Here is a 22,482-nt window from a genome sequence, read left to right as displayed (position 1 = left end):
ACATGTTTCAAGCGCAATCCACCGATGTGCCTGGTCTGCATGGACAAACAATTTGATGTGGAATTACTCCTAAGGTTGTAACTTTTTTTTTTACTTTTATGGTGGCTTTATCCTAAGACTATGCACAAAAATTGCTGTAGCTCAATAGTTAGGGTACAAACCCACACACCGTATACGCAGCAAATACGCAACAAATACGCAGCAAATACGCAGCAGTTTGATGGTGAAGATTTAATGCTGAGTTCAGTTATTTAGATCTAATCTGCTGCGTTTTTGTTGCGTATTTGTTTCGTTTTTGTTGCGTTTTTGCTGCGTATCGCAGCAGTAAATACGCTGTGCATACGGTGTGTGGGTTTATACCCTTAAAATCAGTTTGTAGCATTACAAAAAGTCATAGTATAGTTTTATTTTTGTAGTGTTTGTCCAGCTTTATTCCTCTAGTGTGGACTGCCCCTTAGGTTTCCTGAATATTAAACATAGTAAGAAAGCTCTCCCTAATGAACTTCCTCAAGCTGACATGATTATTAAAGGGATAATGTTGCATTTAAATGCTGAATGGTCTCAGGTCTCCAGTGCATTGGATAAAGTTGTTGAGAGTAGACGCTTGTCCGTCGCCCCTTCTTGCACTGTCTAGGAAGCTGTTCTTTATTTAGATATGTAAAATGACTATGAATGCTCCAATTCATTTCTCTATGTCCGGGGGCCGCTGCTCAATAAAGCCTTTCATTGCTGGTTCCAAGAGCATAACTAAGGGGTCTCCCCCATGTGGGGAGGCTCATTTATCATATGGATGTCTTCTGCCCCATAGTATGAGGACTTTATACCCCCTCACCCTAGGCACCTGTAACCCTTTCTTTGCACAGGACTGCTTCACATGTTTGTTTAGCCTCTAACACCAAGACCTCCTTGTTTTATACCTGTTGGGCTTTTCATTAGAATTTGTACCTCTGCGCAGAGGTTAAAAATGTAATAAACTATTTATTTTTGTCCACCCATGAGCTGATCCCCATGGGTTGGCAAAGGAAAGTTTCCTAGTACCTGCAAAACCCTGTATGAGGAGTTAAAGGGAAAATATTCAGGCGGCATTCACATCTGAGACGGAGCCTAAGTTTAGGGTATATGTCCACACACTATACACTAATGTTGTGTTCAGTAAGGTCAATGGAGCAAAGGTTGTGTACTAGGGGCCACATTTGGTCTGGTTGTGAGAGTATACTATTATTTGAAAGACTTAAATGGGTAGTTAACAAGAAATAAAGTTCCTTAAAATCAACTTGTGCCAGAGATTTGTAATTTACTTCTATTAAAAGAAATCTTGTCTTCCAGTACTTAATAGCTGCTGTATGTCCTGCAGGAAGTGGTATTTTTTCCAGTCTGGAGGCAGGAAAGATTTTCTATGGAGAATTGCTACTGCTCTGTACAGTTCCTCACATGGACAGAGGTGGCAGCAGAGAGCACTGTGTCAGACTGGAGAGAATACACCACTTCCTGCAGGACTACAGAAGCTGATAAGTTCTTGAAGACTGGAGAATTCTTAATAGAAGTAAATTATTAATATCCTGCACTTTCTGTGACCAGTTGATTTGAAAGATACATTTTTTTGTGAACTATCCCTTTAAAGGGAACCAATCAGTACATTTGTGATATAGCTCCTAGATGCACCAAAGTAGAGCTCCTACACGGCTCCCCTACCATATGAGCGGTGTCTTCATTGCTAAGTCTAGTTCCAGGAAAAAACTATTTTATTCCATTGCACAAGGCAGGGAGGTCAGGCTGTAACTAGTCTGCCTTTCCCTGTGCTCTGCAGGGATGATTGACAGGAATAGAGACCCGTTAGTAGCCTCTTTGCCTGTCGGTTACCCTTGCAGAGTGCGCTGACAGGCAGAGAGATATTTTCCTGGAATTACACATACCGATGATATGGTAGGGGAGCTGTGCAGGCTGCTTATCAGGACAGGGTATTCCTAGGAACATTCATGTGAAAGAGCTTTTACATAAGGAGAGGAAAGTTAGCTGCTACGGTCAGGCTGCGGACTATAACCATCTACAATGAGCAGTAAGCTGCTCATTTGCGGAACGGATAATAGCCAAAACATGGATCGATAACACTTGTGGATGTGTGTATGGAACCATAGAAATAATGGGTCCGCGCTGCGGACAGAATATACTGGTGTGTGAATGGGGCCTTAGAGTAGGAGTCCTGTATATGAAGAAAAGGACTAGTGTGCCACACTAATAGTTGTGTTCTGACTATATAGGAGAATGGACACTTCTTTGGCCTTCTTCTCCTCTCTGTACTTGCAGGGCACACCAGGCCTAAGCTCCTGACACCACCGATCATACATTTTTTACCAAACGCTATAGATGAGCCGTTATGGTACCTCAACGATGTCCCACACTTACATTACACATTTTGTATCTCTCAAATATTTATCTCTCTGGCCAGTTTTGTGCCACCTGTTAGGCTGCGTTCATACTACGTATGTTTCAGTCAGTATATTTCAGTCAGTATTGCAACCAAAACCAGGAGTGGATTAAAAACACAGAAAGGATTTGTTCACACAATGTTGAAATTGAGTGGATGGCCGCCATTTAATGGCAAATATTTGCTGTTATTTTAGAACAACGGCTGTTATATTGAAATAATGGCCGTTATTTACTGTTATATGGCGGCCATCCACTCAATTTCCACATTGTGTGAACAGATCCTTTCTGTGTTTTTAATCCACTCCTGGTTTTGGTTGCAATACTGACTGAAATATACTGACTGAAACATACGTAGTGTGAACGCAGCCTAACAGGTGGCACAAAACTGGCCAGAGGTGGAAGAATAATTATTTGAGAGATACAAAATGTGTAATGTAACAGATCTTTTCTGTGTTTTTAATCCACTCCTGGTTTTGGTTGCAATACTGACTGAAATATACATATACTGACTGAAATATACGTAGTGTGAACGCAGCCTAAGGCTGGGTTCACACTATGTATATTTGAGGCTGTATTTGTGAGGCTGTATGGCAACCAAAACCAGGAGTGGATTGAAAACACAGAAAGGCTATGTTCACATAATGTTGTAATTGAGTGGATGGCCGTCATTTAATGGCAAATTTTTGCTGTTATTTTAAAACAACGGCTGTTATATTGAAATAATGGCAGTTATTTACCGTTATATGACGGCCATCCACTCAATTTCAACATTGTGTGAACAGAGCCTTTCTGTGTTTTCAATCCACTCCTGGTTTTGGTTGCTATGAGGACCTGACTTGAGGACCAAATACTGCCTGAAGTATACAGTGTGTGAACCCAGCCTTACACTGTATGTAGAAAGAAAACTTCCTGCTAGAAAAGTAATCAGACATTTGTTCTCAATGCAAATGTCTCTTATCATCGCCGGGACATCCCTATAAGCTTATCTAAATCTTGTTCCCCCATGGGTACAACCATGTACAAGGAACAAAACAATTGCAAACTATATATATAGTAATATAATGATATTGCCGAAGGACAAGGTGAAGTGTTATAGAGTACGGGGGGGGGGGGGGGTAAAGTGTCACATATTGCATAAGAATCCAAGGACATAGTTACGATTTGTCACAATGTAAAAGCAAGGTTTCACATCAGCAGGGCATAAACGTTATACTTCTCCTATGAAGAGGGGACTTCTAGGATAAGGGGTGATTTGAGTAAGCATACCCCAAACCTCACATTTTGCAAGGTTTTTGTGGGCAGTCCCCGGATTATTTGATTGAATGAGATTATGGATGTTGCATGATAGAATTGCTTAGTTGGGGCCCGGAGCTGCCCCCAGATAAAGGAAGCTATAAGATGTCAGGGGTATAATACGGGGGTATTCTGTCATGCAAACAGACATTTAGGTGACAAAACACAATCATTAATGTGAGATTTATCCCCTGACCACTGCGAGGGTCAGTGATCCCCATATCTTGGATTGATCCTGAAATTAACTGAAGTGGTCCTGGGTTCAAATCCCACCAAGGGCAACATATGCAAAGAGTTTGTATGTTCTCTCCATGTTTGCGTGGGTTTCCTCCGGGTACTACGGTGTCCTCCCACACCCAAAAAACATACGGATAGGTGAATTTATATTTTGAGCCCTAATGGGGACAGGGTGCAATAAATGGCAAAACTATGTAAAGTGCTGCGGAATGTGTGTGCACTATACAAATAAAAGTATTATTATTATTATTATTATTATTATTATTATTATTATTATTATTATTAGTGGGATAATAAGATAAATCCACAAATATATAGATGTGGTGGGGACTTGAAGGCCACAAAACAATTCTGAAAAATTTAGTCTATGATTTTGTAAGAGGGGCAAGAGGGAGAACTCTTGTTAAGTTTTCTTTGCATATAGTGTGACTCTACCCTCATATAGGCCAATATACACTCACCGGCCACTTTATTAGGTACACCTGTCCAACTGCACGTTACCACGTAATTTTTAATCAGCCAATCACTTGGCGGCAACTCAGTGCATTTAGGCATGTAGACATGGTCAAGACAATCTCCTGCAGTTCAAACCGAGCATCAGTATGGGGAAGAAAGGTGATTTGAGTGCCATTGAACGTGGCATGGTTGTTGGTGCCAGAAGGGCTGGTCTGAGTATTTGAGAAACTGCTGATCTACTGGGATTTTCACGCACAACCATCTCTAGGGTTTACAGAGAATGGTCCGAAAAAGAAAAAACATCCAGTGAGCGGCAGTTCTGTGGGCGGAAATGCCTTGTTGATGCCAGAGGTCAGAGGAGAATGGGCAAACTGGTTCGAGCTGATAGAAAGGCAACAGTGACTCAAATAGCCAACCGTTACAACCAAGGTAGGCAGAAGAGCATCTCTGAACGCACAGTACGTCGAACTTTGACAATTTGCACAAGCTCATCGAAATTGGACAGTAGAAGATTGGAAAAACGTTGCCTGGTCTGATGAGTCTCGATTTCTGCTGCGACATTCGGATGGTAGGGTCAGAATTTGGCGTCAACAACATGAAAGCATGGATCCATCCTGCCTTGTATCAACGGTTTAGGCTGGTGGTGGTGGTGTCATGGTGTGGGGAATATTTTCTTGGCACTCTTTGGGCCCCTTGGTACCAATTGAGCATCGTTGCAACGCCACAGCCTACCTGAGTATTGTTGCTGACCATGTCCATCCCTTTATGACCACAATGTACCCAACATATGATGGCTACTTTCAGCAGGATAATGCGCCATGTCATAAAGCTAGAATCGTCTCAGACTGGTTTCTTGAACATGACAATGAGTTCACTGTACTCAAATGGCCTCCACAGTCATAGGTCTCAATCCAATAGAGCATCTTTGGGATGTGGTGGAACGGGAGATTCGCATCATGGATGTGCAGCCGACAAATCTGCGGCAACTGTGTGATGCCATCATGTCAATATGGACCAAAATATCTGAGGAATGCTTCCAGCACCTTGTTGAATCTATGCCATGAAGAATTGAGGCAAAAGGGGGTCTAACCCGTTACTAGCATGGTGTACCTAATAAAGTGGCCGGTGAGTGTATGTAGAGGATTATAGCCGGCGCTCAGGCTAATAGGAAAAGGCATAATGGGCAGCCCTGTAGGAACTCACCATACAGGGAACTATTAACAGAAATGACCTTTGGGGATCTATATAAAAGTGGTATCGTATTTATAAAGGTGTCTGCGAAACCAAACCTGCTGAGGGCTTAGAGAAGGAAAGGCCGTTCTATAGAATTAAATACCTTTGGTTGATCATGGGATGCAAGGGCCCAGGTCTCTTTACTAGAATCATCAATATGAAATATAATACATGGCTAAAGATTCTGATGTGGATTTTCCAGTCAAGAACCTGTTCCATTAAGGTACTTCTGGGACACATCCATATTATGATATACCATTGTTATAATAATGGTGGGTAAAAATAACCAACATATATAATTATTCCCTTGAGTTTTGCTCTTGTGGAAATTAGATTAAACTCCTATAGACTCCTATATGACAAATCGGCCATCTTGTGGGTTTGGTTGTCTGGTTCGATTTGCCATTTAGGCATGTGAAGCTGGGTGACAAATCTTATGTGAACTTCAGTTGTAGCCATGCCAGCCTTCTCTGCAAACAGATAAGATTCCCATTGGGATAGAAGTTTAACAGTTTGACAGAAAAGGCAGCGGCAGTCGATCTCTTTGATTAACTTTGCAGTCAATATGATTAACCTCTGCAGTTCTAATAGCCAAAATGTGTGGAAAATGTTACTAAAAGAATCCTTATACGCCATGTGTTTCGATTATTTTTCAGGCTACTCCAGCGCAGTTCAAAAATTTGCTCAGACGTTGCAGAGCTTCCAGTTTGATTTCATTGGTGACACCATGACGGACGATGAGTTAAATATTGGTAAGAAAAATTTACATTTCTAACATGTATGTTATTCATTAGCTGATACGTGTCCCTGTCATGTATGGTACATAAAGTGGTTTAAAACGTGGTGCTACCCACAACCTTTTTGGGAGAAAAAACACAAATTATTTTGTTCAAATTTTTTTTTGTGTGGAATGTGAATCGCGGAATGTGTGGAATGTGAATCACGAAATGTGTAGAATGTGAAGCTGTGGGAGGTGTGGACTATGAAGCTGCGGAACGCGTGTGGACTGTGAAGCTGCGGAACGCGTGGACTGTGAAGCTGCGGAACGCGTGGACTGTGAAGCTGTTGAACATGTGGACTGTGAAGCTGTGGACTGTGAATCTTCAATGAACTGTACTTATACAGCCGCGCAGCTGTGTATCCTCATGATAATACATGATGCTGGGTGGTCTGTTGGTCCATCCGTCAGCTTCATGGAACATGTGCATTAGGTCTTATATATCTCCTTCCTGCTGGATCCACTTCTACGCTGGATCCCCTTCAGCGCTAAAAACTGTATTGAAAAATCTCAGGATATCTTTCAATACATTGTTTTTCCTTCCACTTTATTTTATATCTGTGTTTCTACAGGGAATATTTTTTTTATTGTAGATGATTCCTTTAAGTCTTTAGTCTGTTGGCCGTATGAGATTAAGGTGGGGATTTATTCGGACCTGTATCTCATACTGCCTCTTAATCCCTTGCTAGATCACGGACATGCTGAATTTATATTGATGCCTCTTATCTGCCCGTGCGCTGACAATAAAATGTACAGAGCCTGATGCCGGTGTAGATTTCAGCTGCCGCATGTGAACAGTATTTCTGCGTGTCTCATGACTTCCCAGTATGGACATTAATATAATTTTGGGGTTAACAGCAGATGTTTCAGTGTTGGTCCCTCTGTACCTGAGCCAAACAGTGACTCACCCTTAGCCCTGCTCACTCCCCACAGGAGGCCCTGCCTGGGTGCACATACAGGGGTCCTCCCTAGCAAGTCTGGAACATATACACAAGTTCTGGAGTAACTTGTCAGATTCTGTGGTTGTTTTGCAGATGTACCATATTTTCCTTATACAGAACTGATATGCTTAGCTAACATAATACAGTCTGTTCCCTGAGTACTTATCGCAGGGATCTTTGTTGCAGTTGGAAATTAGCATTTGCTTCCTTATACATTTCCATGTGGACACTAGGATGTGCATAGATACACTGTGTACCGATTGCATATACTATATTGATATATGTTAATATACATGGTTGCATAAATCGGCAGACACTACCTTACTATAACAGCTTGGGTCCATGAGCGTAGTTTAAGCACTCGTGTATGAGTTTCCCTCCTCATTTGCTGACCTCATACACTAGAATCTACATTTTTGTAAGTGAGCAGGTTTTCCAGAACATTCCCTGGAGGCTTCCATTGAAAGCACCAGATGGTGTTCAGACCTTAGAATTGTATAGAAATTAATGACACTGGTGGTAAAGTACAGAGTACCTCCCAGTAACAGAACTGCTGCCTCACTGTGGAGGAAAACATGGATACAGTAATACCTCGGTTTTCGAACGCTTTGGAACTCGAACTGCTTGGTATTCGAACAAAAATTTACCCAGAAGTAGTGTTTGGAATTCGAACTTTGCTCTGTTTTCGAATGTTTTTGCGAGCGTGGATGGTGGGTTGTACCTGGCGAGTTAAGCAGTGGTGAGGCTTCACATACAGTACAGTGCTGTATAAGACTGCTGGAGTGCATATACAGTGCAGTAGTACAGGCAGTGCACCACCATCTCCCATACATTACAGTGCTTGGATGGGGGGGATGCTATACAGTAAAGGATGGGTGAGGAGTTGGTGACTACTGTACTATAATTGCTGGTTCTGATGAACATTTCTTATGTTTAATGCCTTGTACAGTATAGTGCTGTTCTGTACTGTACTGTAGTGATTATACTGAGCACTTATCAGTGTAATAAATGAGTATTGTAGGTAACTATTGGTGGCTGCTGGAACCAATTAATCACATTTACATTATTTCCTATGGGAAGACACTACTTGGTTCTCAAACTGCCTTCCGGAACCAATTAAGTTCGAGAACTGAGGTACCACTGTATTGCATGTACTAAATGTGTTTCCAGAAGATCCTGTTAGGCTATATTTACTTCTCAAATCTTAAATTTTGGTGTATATACCACAATACCAGGAGACTGGTAAGCTTACATATACTGCTACCCGTGCTTCAACCTTTGTGGACTGAGCATAATCTACTAGTGACTATGTACGCTCCATTTCTATACCTATAGGGGGAGATTTATCAAACATGGTGTAAAGTAGAATTGGCCCCTAGCCTGGTCGGACGTCACTATCACGCCATATTCCAGTCCGTACAGTGGCTCTAACATTCTGCTCCATGCAACCGTGTTGGTATTCCTGAGATCTTGCCTATGTTTGTTTTGTTTTGTCTGGTTTTTTTTTTTTTTTTTTTCTCATGTTCTATTGCAACCTGTGTCTCTGTACGCCATTGCGTGGTACTGTTTAAATTGGGTTTTTCTTTGTGGTTCTTCCTACTTAACTATGGTTTGCTTATGTGGTACCGGTTGGGCCTTTGTGATGGGTCCTCCTCTCTCTACCCCCCTTTGTCCTCCCTGTTCTATCCTGGCACTCTTCCCCCTTTTCTACCCCTTGTTGGGAGTCTCTACCTCTTTCTTGGGGTCCTCCCCCGCTGGCATTACTTCTCCCTCCCTCCCTCCTGTCTCTTACCCCCCCCTTCTTTAGGGGGTCCCCTCCCCCCCCTGGTGCCCTACACCCTACCCAACTTTCCTTGGTTTATTACCTGAGGGAATATGACCCCGTAGGTCCTGTCCCCTGTTCCTCCGTGCATAATGTGCCCGGATAGCTGAATTTACTGGTCCCTGTGTGTTCAAGCCGAGACCCTTGGTCTGCTATTCCACACTCCCCCGTGTGGCCTACCCCTCACAGGCTCTGGGCAGGCTGCATTAGTGGTCTCTGCCCATCCTAGTGTTTGGGTCTTTGTTACCCGACTCCCCCTCCTCCCTCTGCCTGTCCCCTAGTGTCGGTGTCCCGGTCCCTCCCCTGGTGTATGTGTGGGCGTGTGTGCGTGTGTGTCTGTCCCCCTCCCTGAGAGATGTCGTCCGTCCTCTGTGTTTCCCTCAATGCACAGGGGCTGAACGTTCCTGAGAAGCGTTCTTCCTTGTTGCGGCTCCTGTGGGCCAAGCGTGTCGCTGTGGCCTTCCTACAGGAGACTCATTTTCGGGCCGACGGTCCGCAAAAACTCTCAGATCGTAACTTCCCTGATGCATACTACAGTTGTTCTCCCGACTCCAAAACCAAAGGTGTTGCCATCCTGATATCCCGGTCAACCTCGTGGGAGTATATGGACCACAGGGCGGACAGGGAGGGGCGCTACCTCTTCGTGAAGGGCACAATGGCGGGTACGTTGTGTACCTTCGGTACAGTGTACCTCCCGAACAGTGGCCAGTCAACCTTTCTGGACAAATGTCTTCTGGAGGTGGAGGACTTTCTGGAGGGCCTGTTGGTCTTTGGGGGGGACCTCAATATGGCGCTGGACCCTGCTCTGGATTCTTCATCTGGACGCTCCTCTCTCCCCTTTTCTTCTCTTCGCCGTGCCAAGCAGTCTCTTTACTCCTTCCAGTTAATGGATGCCTGGCGTATCCTACATCCTCAGGACAAAGATTTCACTTTCTTTTCTCACCCTCATAACTCTTACTCTCGTATCGATTATCTCTTTGTTTCACACTCTCATCTGGACCGGGTGGTCGCAGCCTCTATAGACCCGATCTCCTTTTCAGATCACGCTCTCATCTCTCTCTCCCTCTCCTTTCCCTTACCGCAACCTAGATCGTGGCGCTGGCGCCTTAATGAGACTTTACTGAGGGACCCGGGGGTTCTCGCCGAAGTGCGATCTGAACTAACTACTTACTTCTCTACCAACGTCACCTCCGACACGTCCCCAACAGTGACCTGGGAAGCTCACAAATGTTACATCAGGGGCACCTTTATTAAGCTCGCATCCCGGCTTAAGAAGGAACGCTCGGCCAAAATAAAATCGCTGGTTTCCCAGATCGCTGTTCTGGATAAAAGTCATAAACGGACTCTGGCCCCGACTGTCGCCGCGGAGCTGGCCGCACTCCGCAGCAAACTCCGGGAGCTTACCTTCTCCTACGCCAGGGCCTCGCTGGCCCGTTGCCGCCGACACTATTTTGAATTCGGCAATAAGCCGGGCAAGACCCTGGCTCGGGCACTCCGAGTCCAAAGGTCTCGCTCCTTTATACCTTTTATATCCTCTCCGGCGGGCTCTAAACTTTCTCTAACCTCACACATAGCAGACGCTTTCCGTTCATACTATAGTGAACTGTATAACCTTTCACCCTCGATGTCCTCGTCGGATGCCTTCCGCTCGGCGATCTCCGATTATCTTTCTAGCTCGGGTCTCCCTTCCCTTCCGGAGGAAAGCGTTTCCCTATTGGAGGCTCCCATCACACCCACGGAGTGGAATTGGGCTATCAAATCCTCCCCATCGGGGAAGGCCCCCGGCCCTGATGGGCTTACGCTTCCGTACTACAAAACCTTCGCTCCACTGCTCCGCGATCACTTTCTAGCGGCCTACAATTCCCTTACTGCCGACTCTCATCTCCCCCCCGACTCCCTGCACGCCCACATTACAGTCATCCCCAAGGAGGGGAAGGATCCCTCCCTTTGTCAAAATTATCGCCCTATTTCCCTCCTGAACCTTGACCTAAAACTCTTCTCCAAGATCCTCGCCGCCCGTCTCACTCCACTCCTACAACCCATCATTCATCTAGACCAAGCGGGCTTTATGCCCACTCGGGAGGCCAGGGATAACACCACTAGGGCCATCAATATCATACACTATGCTCACTCTGATCCCTCACCCACAATGCTCCTCTCCACCGACGCAGAGAAGGCCTTTGACAGGGTCGGCTGGCCATTCCTGACCGCCACCCTCCAGCACCTGGGGCTAGGTCCCCGCATGCTGGCCTGGATCGGGTCTCTCTATTCATGCCCCTCGGCTCAGGTCTCTGTCAACGGCCTTCTCTCGTCTTCTTTCCCGATACACAACGGTACCCGTCAGGGGTGCCCACTCTCCCCCCTAATTTTCATATTGACTCTTGAGCCCTTCCTACGCCATATCAGACAGAACGTAAATATCTCGGGAGTTCGCGTGGGGTCGGTCACCCATAAGGTGGCGGCCTACGCGGACGATCTGCTCTTTTTTCTCACCCGCCCTACGGTTTCTCTCCCCAACCTTCTCTTTGAGCTTACCAGATTCCAAACCCTATCCAACTATAAAATTAACCTTCAGAAATCCGAAGCGATGAACCTCTCTCTTTCACCCTCGTTGGCCTCCTCTCTTGCAGACTCCTTTCCTTTTCGCTGGTCGAGTTCCTCTCTATCCTATCTAGGGGTCCAGCTTACCCCCTCTGTCTCTGACCTGTTCAGGGTTAATTTCCCCCCTATGCTGAAAAAGATCGAAGCGGACCTATCTGGGTGGCACCGGGGCACCTTTACATGGTTTGGCCGTTGTTCCATCTTCAAGATGAACATCCTTCCAAGACTTTTGTATCTCTTCCAAGCCCTGCCAGTGACGGTGCCCCTGAGCTTCTTCAGACACCTTTCTTCCTTACTGACCAAGTTCATCTGGGCCCATAAACAACCTAGGGTAGCGAAGTCGGTCCTGTACCGGCCGAAGACGCGTGGCGGGTTGGGCCTTCCCAATATCCTTCTTTACTATGTAGCCAGTCACCTGGTTAGGGTGATAGATTGGCACCGACACTGTTCTTCAAAACAGTGGGTTGGCCTTGAGATGTCGCTCGTCCCCCTCTCCCTGTTGGCGGCTCCCTGGCTTCCTAACTCCAGTAGACTGGTCGGGTCTCACCCAACGGTCGCCCCAACTCTTAAACTTTGCCAGAAATATTTCTCCTCAGCCTCTCTAGCTCCTCACCCATCCCCTTTGTTCCCGGTCATAGGCTCTCCCTCATTTTCGGCGGGAGCCTCTGACCCGGTTTTTCGGGAATGGTTCCAAGCTGGCTCCTTCCGTGCACGCAGCTTTCTTCGGGGTCCCACTTGGGTGTCCCTCTCTGAGCTCCGCGACCTCTCTGACCCTTCTCCCTTAGGGTTTTGGAGGGCCCTTCAGTTGCACCATTTCCTCCTTTCTCTACCTGCTCCATCCTCTTTCTCTCGCACGCTTACTCAGTTAGAGACGTTATGCCTTGGCACGGGCCCTCTCAGACATTCTCTCTCTCTTCTATACGCCATGCTGGGCTCCCCCCCGGAACAGCCGCCTCCTCCATTCCTCTCTGCCTGGGAGCAGGACTTGAACGTCTCATTTACGGGCCCACTATTGGACCGAATTTATACTTGTACTCATACCTCCTCCATCTCCTCCCGGGTACAGGAGGCGGGTTATAAGATTCTCTCTAGATGGTACCGGGTTCCGGTCCGCCTTCACAGAATCTTTCCCGAAGTGTCCCCCCTGTGCTGGAGAAATTGCGGCGAGGAAGGGACCCTCCTCCATACGTTTTGGAGCTGTCCCAAATTGGTCCCCTTTTGGAGAGAAGTGTGGCGTATTGCCTCGACCTTCACGGACTCTCCTTTGCCTTTCTCCCCGTCACTGTTTCTCCTGCACCTATCGGACATCCCGTTGAGAGGCTATCGCCGCTCCCTTGTCCGCCATTTGGTCAATGCTGCCAGGGCTTGTATCCCGGCCTCCTGGAGGCAAGAAGCTCCACCCACCATCGCTATGTGGCTACGGAGGGTGGAAGACTTAAAATATATGGAGGACCTTACTGCCCAATTGCATGAGCGGAACTTCAGGTTCTTTCAGACCTGGTACTACTGGGAACAGTTCACGGACTCCGACGAATATAAGACCCTCATCTCTCAGTGAGGTGCTTCGCCTCCCCCCTACCTCCCTGTCTGGTTGCTTCTTCTGTTGGTGTGTATGCTGGTCGTCACTCCCCTCTCCCTTCGTGTGCCCCTCGGTGTTGTAGCTCCCCTCCCTTGCCCATACCCCCCCCTCTCTCCAGTTGTTACTGTTTCTCATTCCTCTCTACTTCTGAGCGCCAGCTCTTTTCCCTTTCAACAGGATGTGACACCCCTCATTTTCACAGATGGCCTCCCCGTTGTGGGAGATACTTGCTAAATCCTCAGTTGGTAATGTTGGGCCATGTTGGCTCTTTGTCCATGTTATATTTGTAGTTTGTGCACCCAAAGGTGCTTTGTTCTTCCTTGAATTTGTACAGCTAATGGCATACATGTATCTTTTTGTAAAACTTTTGAAAATGAATAAAATTTAGAATTTAAAAAAAAAAAAAAAAAAGAATTGGCCCCTAGCAACCAATCAGATTCCATGTTTGATAAATGTCCCCATAGTGTTATTTTATGGAACCTATAAGTGTGGCCACCATCATGTTGGAGTCCTGTGAATAGAGTCTACACTTGACAATGGTCTGAACAAAGTCACCACCACTAGACTATGTTGGAGCCATTAAACACAATAGATTCTGTGTGGGAAAAGCCATGGTATATTGTATGTGTGTTCACTTCCACATTCAACTATTAGCACAGTGCCAGACAGTGGTGGGAGCTGTGTCGGCTGACAGAGCACTTATGTATCCTCCACCTGACCAGGGCAGATTTGTAAGCTTTGTCATTTTCTGACACAGAAAGTTTATTGGGCCATACAGTAGAATAACTTTTTGTTACATGAAAAAAATTGTTTGCTGAAACCAGATGCGTCATTCATAGATATATTGCTCTTTTCATTCCAGGACGCACATTCTGTAGACTGTTAGAGAGTCATTCATCGGGCCAGTAAAATGTTTATTTGTTATGTTATACTATGTAGCCGTCTCAGTAAAAGCACTCTACTTATTATTCTCTTTACTGTTTTAGCTGAGTCCTTTAAGGAGTTTGCTGACCTGTTGCAGGAAGTGGAGGATGAGAAGATGATGATGGTAAGACTTGGCCTTCCTATAGAAGTCAGTGTGTACTTCCTCCAGCACATTTCCATATTTATACATTTGCATTTGTGAGAATATATCCGATAACCTTCGCTTTGGAAAACAGAAAGAGTCTTTGTATTACGAGTATCACAGTGTGGATTTGATCGATGTCTTTGTAAATGATACAATGGTGTGTAAACGACAGAAGCGAGCTGGCACAGTGGCGGCTTTATTATAGGTCTCTTCAGAGTACACAGTGCAAGATGCTTTCTGTATAGAACCCACCTACAGTATGTACAGTCATTCTCCCTCCTGAGTATTGTTATATTGGTTGTCCTCCCACACTCCTGTTTAGTTGGCGACAAGTTTATATAAGCGTCATCCAATGGAAAGACTATTAGAAACATGAAAGAACATTAGATCACATTCTCCTAGAAAAGTAACCTCTGCTTTACAAAATGATTATGTAAGAATTGCAGAACAATTTAAAGAGGTATTCCCACCTCAGATAGTTATCCCATATCCTGCTGAAGAAGGGATGAAGAATACTTGATGGAATGAGTGGAGGTGGTGCTGTAGCTATGCGTTGTTGTGGCTACTGTGTAGGTGTAGGGTCACTTTGGCACTTGTCACGGTGGCCAGGAGCGGTGTTGGAACCCACCCCCAGACAAACAGGCACTGCGCTTGAGGTTTGGATAGCCCAAGTGTGAGTGCAGGTGCAAAAGAATAGACTAGAGACTTAACCAGGATAACTTGGTTTACTGATAAGAACGTCAGTGCAATACATGATAAATACACTTTGGTAAGTGCAGGCAGGAGGTAGGAACAAGGGGTGCAACAACAGGGTAGTGTAGAGGAACGACTTGAGGGCCCTGTTCAATGTAGCAATGTACTCTGCCGGGATAGCGTAGTGGAGAACAGAAGTAGAAGAAGATACTTATACTCACGTATAGATTCACTAATCTGACTGCCTAATAGTGTTAGCTTCCTGTCCTGCTAGGGTAGTACAAAATCCCAGAAAACCAATTTTTGTAATTCAATCTTTGTTGTGCCACTCTGTATCGCTGTATAGGAAAGGGTGGCTTCACTTATAATATAATGCTGATATATTGATGCAGATTTCACCCTTTGCTGCAAATGATATAAATTCCTTCCTTATAATTATGATTCAGAAGAACAACATTCCTATTTAGAAGCTGTACCATATGACCTGTAAGTAATTATAAGTAGCTACAAGTAATTAGACTTAGCTATAATTAAGATTCTAAGGAACAACATCTCCTACTAAAACCGAATGGTAATTGCTGATGTGTGCTGCTGGCTATGTGTGCTGTGTATTACAGGCCAACACAATAAATCGGAAAACCCACTTAGTAGTTGATACTAATAACTTTTTACCTTCTTTATTAGTCTTGTTTTTTCCTCCACTGACTTTTTCTCTGTGTTTCCACCGCAGCTTCAGAATGCAGATGAACTTCTGATCAAGCCCCTGGAGGTTTTCCGCAAGGATCAAATTGGACTCACTAAGGTACTTCCACATCCTGCCTGTGGGCTGCAAAGACTTACTGAGAGAGTCTGTGTACACAGGGACTATAAATGGTGTTTCCGTCCCTTTCATCTACGCCACATTTTATATAGCAGCACTATTTCAATCATAGAAGCTCTGAAATAGTAAAAGGATGACACATAAATAGTAAACACTGTTCAGGATATGTGTTTCCAGGTCGGCCAAAAATGGTGACATAGGTGCTTCTCTCTTTATTCACTTATGGCTATGGCACTTATTTGGTTACTCAGTGATGTCCCTGCAGTCTTCCTGGGATTCCTTGTTTTTTCATATGTGCACCTTGACTAATAGGGTGGTGGTAAAAACTAAAATGGCCGGCAATAGTAGTTGTCATATAGGTAATTCTGGCTCCAGTACAGGAAAATTCTGGAGTTGAACATGGAAAAGGTAGGGTAGTATGTTACTGCAAAGTCTTAAATGGGTAATCCAGAATAAGAAAAACAAAGCTGCTTACATCCAAATACAGTGCCACACTTGTCCTCAGGTTGCGGTGGGATTACAGCTTGACTACATTCGCTGCAATACCACATACAGCCTGAGAGCAATCCCTTTACAATTCTCAGTCAAACTGTGAATAAGTAATGCTGTGGACCTATGTATAATGTGTCCTTCAGCTGACCCCATTGATCAGCTCTTCTGGCTGGGTGCATGTGCAGCCAAAGGGAAATATGGTACATGGTACATGCCATTTGACATATATAGTCAGTTGTTCTAGTGACACTACTTTATGGCAGGGACTCTGTGGTAAAGAGTTATTCAAATTTAAAACACTTATCCCCTATCCACGGGGGATCGGAAACCTCAAGAACAGGGCCCCGAATCTTTATTTAGTTTTGCATGTGGGGCACTGCTCCGTTCATTATCAGTGTAGGTCCTGAAGGTAGCTAAGCATTGTACCCTCCATCTGCTTCACAGACAATATAAGGAAGGCAGGACGGATGATGACGTTCTAAACAAGGATTCAGGGCCATGTTTTAGGATCTTGGGGGGGCGGGGCTCAGTGGTTGGACTCTACCACAATCTGACACTTGTCTTATATCCACACTTTTGTCTGCATGCATTCGTTTATCATCTAACTTCTGTGCATGCAGTCGTAGCGCTACTACAGCTATACAAACAATTGCCAAAAAGAAAACTTGCTGAGATTATATAGCAAAAAATATTATTCTTTATTAGATACATATAATAAAAAACAAATTATTAAAAAAGAGAGAAAAAAGACCAAACATTAAAGAACAGTGGCAGTCCCGGAGAAGGTATTTTTTATGCTATATTGTTATACATGCTGAGTTCCTGACCAACTCAGTACATCACTGCATAGGCAGATCTTATAAAGTGCTAGTGCATACAGGTAAACAGTATTATTACATCTGAACATCTATCCTGATATCAAGCTGCCTTCTAGTGCTCTCAACCCCACTTGTCTTAGAGAAACGGCAAATATGATACCTTTAAGTTTGTTCCAGTGTATATCCTCCGGGAAGACACCACCCCGACACGCGTTTCGTTGCCTTCGTCCCTACTCTGTGGATAGAGCATACGTGTTCTAACTTGGTATACTTCTTTAAGCTGGCCATCAGTGACACAAGCAATCACGCAATGTTGTCCTGTACCTGGATGCCGGATTGATAGTTTCGAGCCCCTGGTTGAGGTTATATTCACACAAGGAGGATATGCTTCAGATGTTTCACAACATTCGCACACCAAAATCCACAGCAGATCATGCAGATTTTGGTGCTGATTTGTTACAGATGGCACACAGTAGATCAATGTCTTACCATACTGCTATAGTATCCCTCTCCGACATGTAGTCAGGGTGAAGAGAGGCCCTGCGCCCTCCTCCTGGGCTAACCAGCATAAAAGACACAAGCCATGGCAGTGAACAGAGGGTACAAATAAATGATTATGGTCAGACTGGGGGTCCACTAACCCCAATGGCAGCCCTAAATACATTTACGCACATATACAATTTATATGATATATTTAACCATTAAAATGTTTCCCTATTCTACTCTTCTCCGTCTGTTCTTCACAAAGTAGAATAACAAAGTTTTCACAGAGACAAGTAAACTTCATCCTCTTATACCTTTCCCTCTCTTTCTGATATTTTTTGGCTATTGGTTGCACCAAAGCATGCACTATACTGTACTGTGTACACCAGGCCTTATGCATTAGAGGTCGGCCTCAGTCTGTTACTGTAGGATCTGCTGACATCAGATACAATTATGATTCAATGTTCCGGTGATCTAAAACTTGTAAGGCGTGTTCTTCACTTACTTCTTCAGAGTGCCCATCCCTACAAGTGCCCTGAAGATCAACCAACAATGTGATTTCGATGAATCACTAAAACTGCTACAATATCATCCTGTCTAAATTTCATAGATTGCAGAACATTGTATTGAAAGGAGCCCTGAAGTCAGAACTAGACGTACTTAACTCTGGAAGTGCGAAGCGTTGTCCTGCTAATAGGACTGAAGCTACAGTGTAGAGGGATGGGGGAGGGAGCCGCATGTTGTAGTGAGGGAATGGATCCTCTCAGGCCATCTGGAGGCTGCCAGAACGAGTGAATTGGGAATATGCATCAGCCAACAAAATGCTGGAAACGGTACAGACTCTGCTCCCACCTCCTCCTGCTCTATAACCCATTCATTTCCAGCACACATTCCAAGGACAGCGTGCAGGGAGTGTGAGACCATTGTGCCTTTAAATACAGGCGTCAGGGAACACAGTGTAATTTGGCGTAATACTTTTATGGAATCAAAGACTTCTGCGTGTTATTCCAAAAACTTTAATTACAATGTTCTTCCTAGAAGTCACCAGAATTGGGATCTGCGGAGGTTACTGTATGTCCTCTCAACTTACTAGCATAGTCCAAACATAAGTATTGGCTATATTCACTGTTTACTGGAGGAAACCCCACACACAGGGGACAGGAGATGTGACTATTGTTCGCCCACTAGTGGAAATGACACCAGCGTTAACTCTTGCTTCAGCACAAAATCACTAAAATACAATATAGACTAGAGCGTTAATAAATATTTACCCACATATTCTGGATGGCATGTTGCTGTGGGAAGTTTTAATAATTAAGTTTCTTGGTTTATATACCTGATTATGTTAATAGATTATAAGTAGAGATGAGCGAACCTTGAGCATGTTCGAGTCCATTCGAACCCGAGCGTTCGGCATTTGATTAGCGGTGGCTGCTGAAGTTGGATAAATCCCTAAGGCTATGTGGAAAACATGGATATAGTCATTGGCTGTATCCATGTTTTCCAGACAACCTTAGAGCTTTATCCAAGTTCAGCAGCCATCTCTAATCAAATGCCAAACGTTCGGGTTCGGATGGACTCGAACCCGAACCCGGTTTGCTCATCTCTAATTATAAGTCAAGCCATGCCTGTCCAGAGATATTGAAAGAGGAAGCATCATTACCACCCCTCCATACCTCATTCATATTGGTCAGTACAGTAACTACGGTATTATGCTCGGTCGCTTTTTTTGACTGTCTAACCGTTTCTGCATTAAAGACCCTTGGATTGCATGCAGTCCATTAACCATCTATGTTTCAGTACACCTGAGTGGATGTGGAGGAACACTGTTGTTAGTGGTTGTAGTTAGAGGTCTCACTTATGATGATATTGTGTAGTGTCCACTAGACCTCTAAACTTCAGCCATAGGAAGAGGTGTTGGTGCCCTGGGATTCTGGGCCCGACTGGGTTCACCAGACCTGCTAATTAACATATCTCTGGAACAGGGTGGCAGATCTATGAATAAATGGCATAAATGGAACTAGCATTGCAGTGATTGTGAAAAACTTATTTCAGTAAATTCGCTTGAAGTTTCATTTCCACAGGCCAAGCAGGTCCCTATGACAAGCGCAGATAATGTTGATTGGCTCTGCTTTAATTAACCTTTACACAACCCAGTTATTGGCAGGCTGGACCAAATGATCGCTGCATCGTTTGAGGCCCCCTTTCATTTTATCATTGTTGCGGCATAACTCCCTGTTTTCTTAGGGAAATGTGTGTCCGGTAACAATGATTTTAATGCCAACACAAATTATTATCATTCGGCCAACAATTGACCCAACAGCTGATTTTTTGGTGGGCGCAAGTGTTGTCTATTTAGGATACACACTTTAAAAAAAGTGAACTCTGCATATTTATGGAGGTATGTGACACACGAAAGCTGCTCTTGGAAGCAACTCCGTATTGGCATGTCTGACAGAGCTAATTTGCCTGATGGTATCTAGAGTTGAGCAAACTTCAAGCAGCCATAGGCTGTATCCATGTTTTCCAGGCAACCTTAGGGCTTTATCCAACTTCAGCAGCCACCGAAAATGCTGTGCGTTCGGACAGACTTGAGCATGCTCGAAGTTTACTTAACTCTAGTGGTGTCCCAACTCTTCCCTGAAGGTAGGCGCCAGTTGACCTGCCCAAAGCACATGCATGACTACCATAACCAACATTAATAAGCAGTGTGTTCGGTAAATGGGTGTGCTTATAAAAGAGATGGTGAACAAAATCTGAACACTTTACACCACAAATTCAGTCCCAATAAAACTGATCTAACGCTATACTGTCAACAATCCCGAGACGTCTGTTTTGGTAGGTATTTGTATCCTTCATGATATAGCAATGCTGGAGGATCCTCTTTTATACATTGAAAATGTCTGATCATTGCGGACAGGGTTACACTCCAACAGGACACACCCTAATCTCCAAGACACAGAAACTCCAAATTGGTTTCCCTCCCAGCTGTCTTTTTTTCTTTTTCTGTATCTTTTTGTTATATTTTTGTGATTTCTCTCCTCGTCTTTGTCATGTTACATTTATTTTCCCTTTTTGAATATAAAACAGGCTTATTGTTAATTGTTAATAAGTCATGAATAAATTCCTTATGGCTGAGTAACATTGTCCTGTTTCATCAGCTCTTTGTGAGTCTCAGGCATATTATAATCTTTTTCCAAGCATGACTCATTGAAAGTTATGTCACAAAGTTTAACTACAAATGTTAATAATGCTGTGTGTAGTACAGGGCATGCTTCCCATAGAGAGGCTTTGTTTCATGGTTATGGGGATTACCCCATTATGGAGAACTAGGCTATAGTCACATGCAGTAAACTGTTCGCAGAACAGGACTTTTTGAGTGTTTTTGACAGGACTATAAAAATAAGGAAATTAATTTTAAGCACCATATAACGCATTGTCATTATAAGCATATATATTGCAATATGTTGTGTGCATATCTATACATGTATGTGTGTTATATATATTTGTTTGTAATGGTCCCTATACACTTTAGTCAAAAGATGCCCAAACTTGCAACTTTGGCAAGACCAGACGACTATCTAATGTGTATAAGGGCCTCCCGACTCTCCATCAATGGGTGATGTAAGGGTTTCCACACTCTTTTGGCGCTCGGTCAGATAAGCCGCCACCATGGCTGGCTGGCTTACAACAGCTTACCCTTCCTCTCTCCATTGAAAAAAAACGTAAACACTCTACTATGTTCAGCGTTCTTGTTTGTAAAGAGATCGGGAGAGATAGCTGTCGGTTGAATGATTGAAGGTGTATGGTCAGATTTAGAGTGTTAGGTTGCAGATTCTTTATAGTTATTGCCAAATAATAACCGAGCTGGATATTTACCAACATTTTTAGGATCGAAAGAAGAAGTTTGACAGAGACAGTGAAAAGTTTTACTCCTTGCTGGATAAACATTTGCATCTGTCATCCAAGAAGAAGGAAGCGCAGCTCCAAGAGGTAAGGCCGAAAAAATACACAAGGATCTTAGATGTGTATGTCATAAAATGTAGCTCATAGATTGCAAGTAATCATGTCTTCTTAGTAGGGAAACATACACGCAGGATATACACGCTGAGAGATCTCAGTACCAGCTTCTTTGGGTGTTTGGACTAGTTGTTTGTAGAAGCTAAGAACAGAAAACCCCCAGCATCCTTAATTATGGGTATTTTATGTTTTTAAAAATAGGTTCACACTCAATTAAAGAAGTTTTCTGGTCAAAACAGATGGATGGCCTATCCACATGATAGCTCATCAGTAATTAATTGGTGGGGGCTGACACCCAACCAATCAGCTGCCTAGCACCAGCAATACACAGTTCAAGGGGCCGAAAGTGGAGTGGAGTTTCAGTTGCGAAAATATTTGCAAAAAAATTCTGCTCCATGTGAATTGACGCTAATGAAATAATATTGCCATCGTGTGTACGCTAATGTTTGATTTTTGGTGTTTGTTTTTCTTTCGGTGCAGGCAGATCTACAAGTAGACAAGGAGAAGCAGAACTTCTATGAATCTTCACTTGAATATGTCTATCAAATTCAGGAGGTTCAGGAAAGCAAGAAATTCAGCGTTGTGGAGCCGGTAAAGGATTTCAAACTTGATTTTGTTTGGGAATTAAACTTGTGACAACTACCATTTGTAATTTTAAAGAAAATGCAGACATGACATGGTAACATTGCTATCGGCTCAATGACTAACATGGTACCTGTA

At 44.0% G+C, this 22,482-nt stretch overlaps 1 protein-coding gene across 2 annotated transcripts in view; it reads left to right on the top strand.

Annotated features, from left to right (window-relative positions):
• The window catches only part of OPHN1 (oligophrenin 1), a 90,450-nt gene that overhangs the window by 28,931 nt on the left and 39,037 nt on the right, over positions 1–22,482 (top strand). For both annotated transcript variants that reach the window (XM_069986533.1, XM_069986531.1), the window contains exons 3-7: positions 6,303–6,398; positions 14,354–14,415; positions 15,860–15,931; positions 21,634–21,735; positions 22,243–22,353. In XM_069986533.1, the coding sequence (XP_069842634.1) occupies positions 6,303–6,398; positions 14,354–14,415; positions 15,860–15,931; positions 21,634–21,735; positions 22,243–22,353 (443 nt within the window). The remainder of the gene's footprint in view (positions 1–6,302; positions 6,399–14,353; positions 14,416–15,859; positions 15,932–21,633; positions 21,736–22,242; positions 22,354–22,482) is intronic.

This window comes from Dendropsophus ebraccatus, chromosome 10 (genome assembly GCF_027789765.1).
Source record: "Dendropsophus ebraccatus isolate aDenEbr1 chromosome 10, aDenEbr1.pat, whole genome shotgun sequence".
Classification (NCBI taxonomy): Eukaryota; Metazoa; Chordata; class Amphibia; order Anura; family Hylidae; genus Dendropsophus; species Dendropsophus ebraccatus.
The sequence above is the reverse complement of the archived record's forward strand: the minus strand, read 5'-3'. Positions and strand labels throughout refer to the sequence as shown.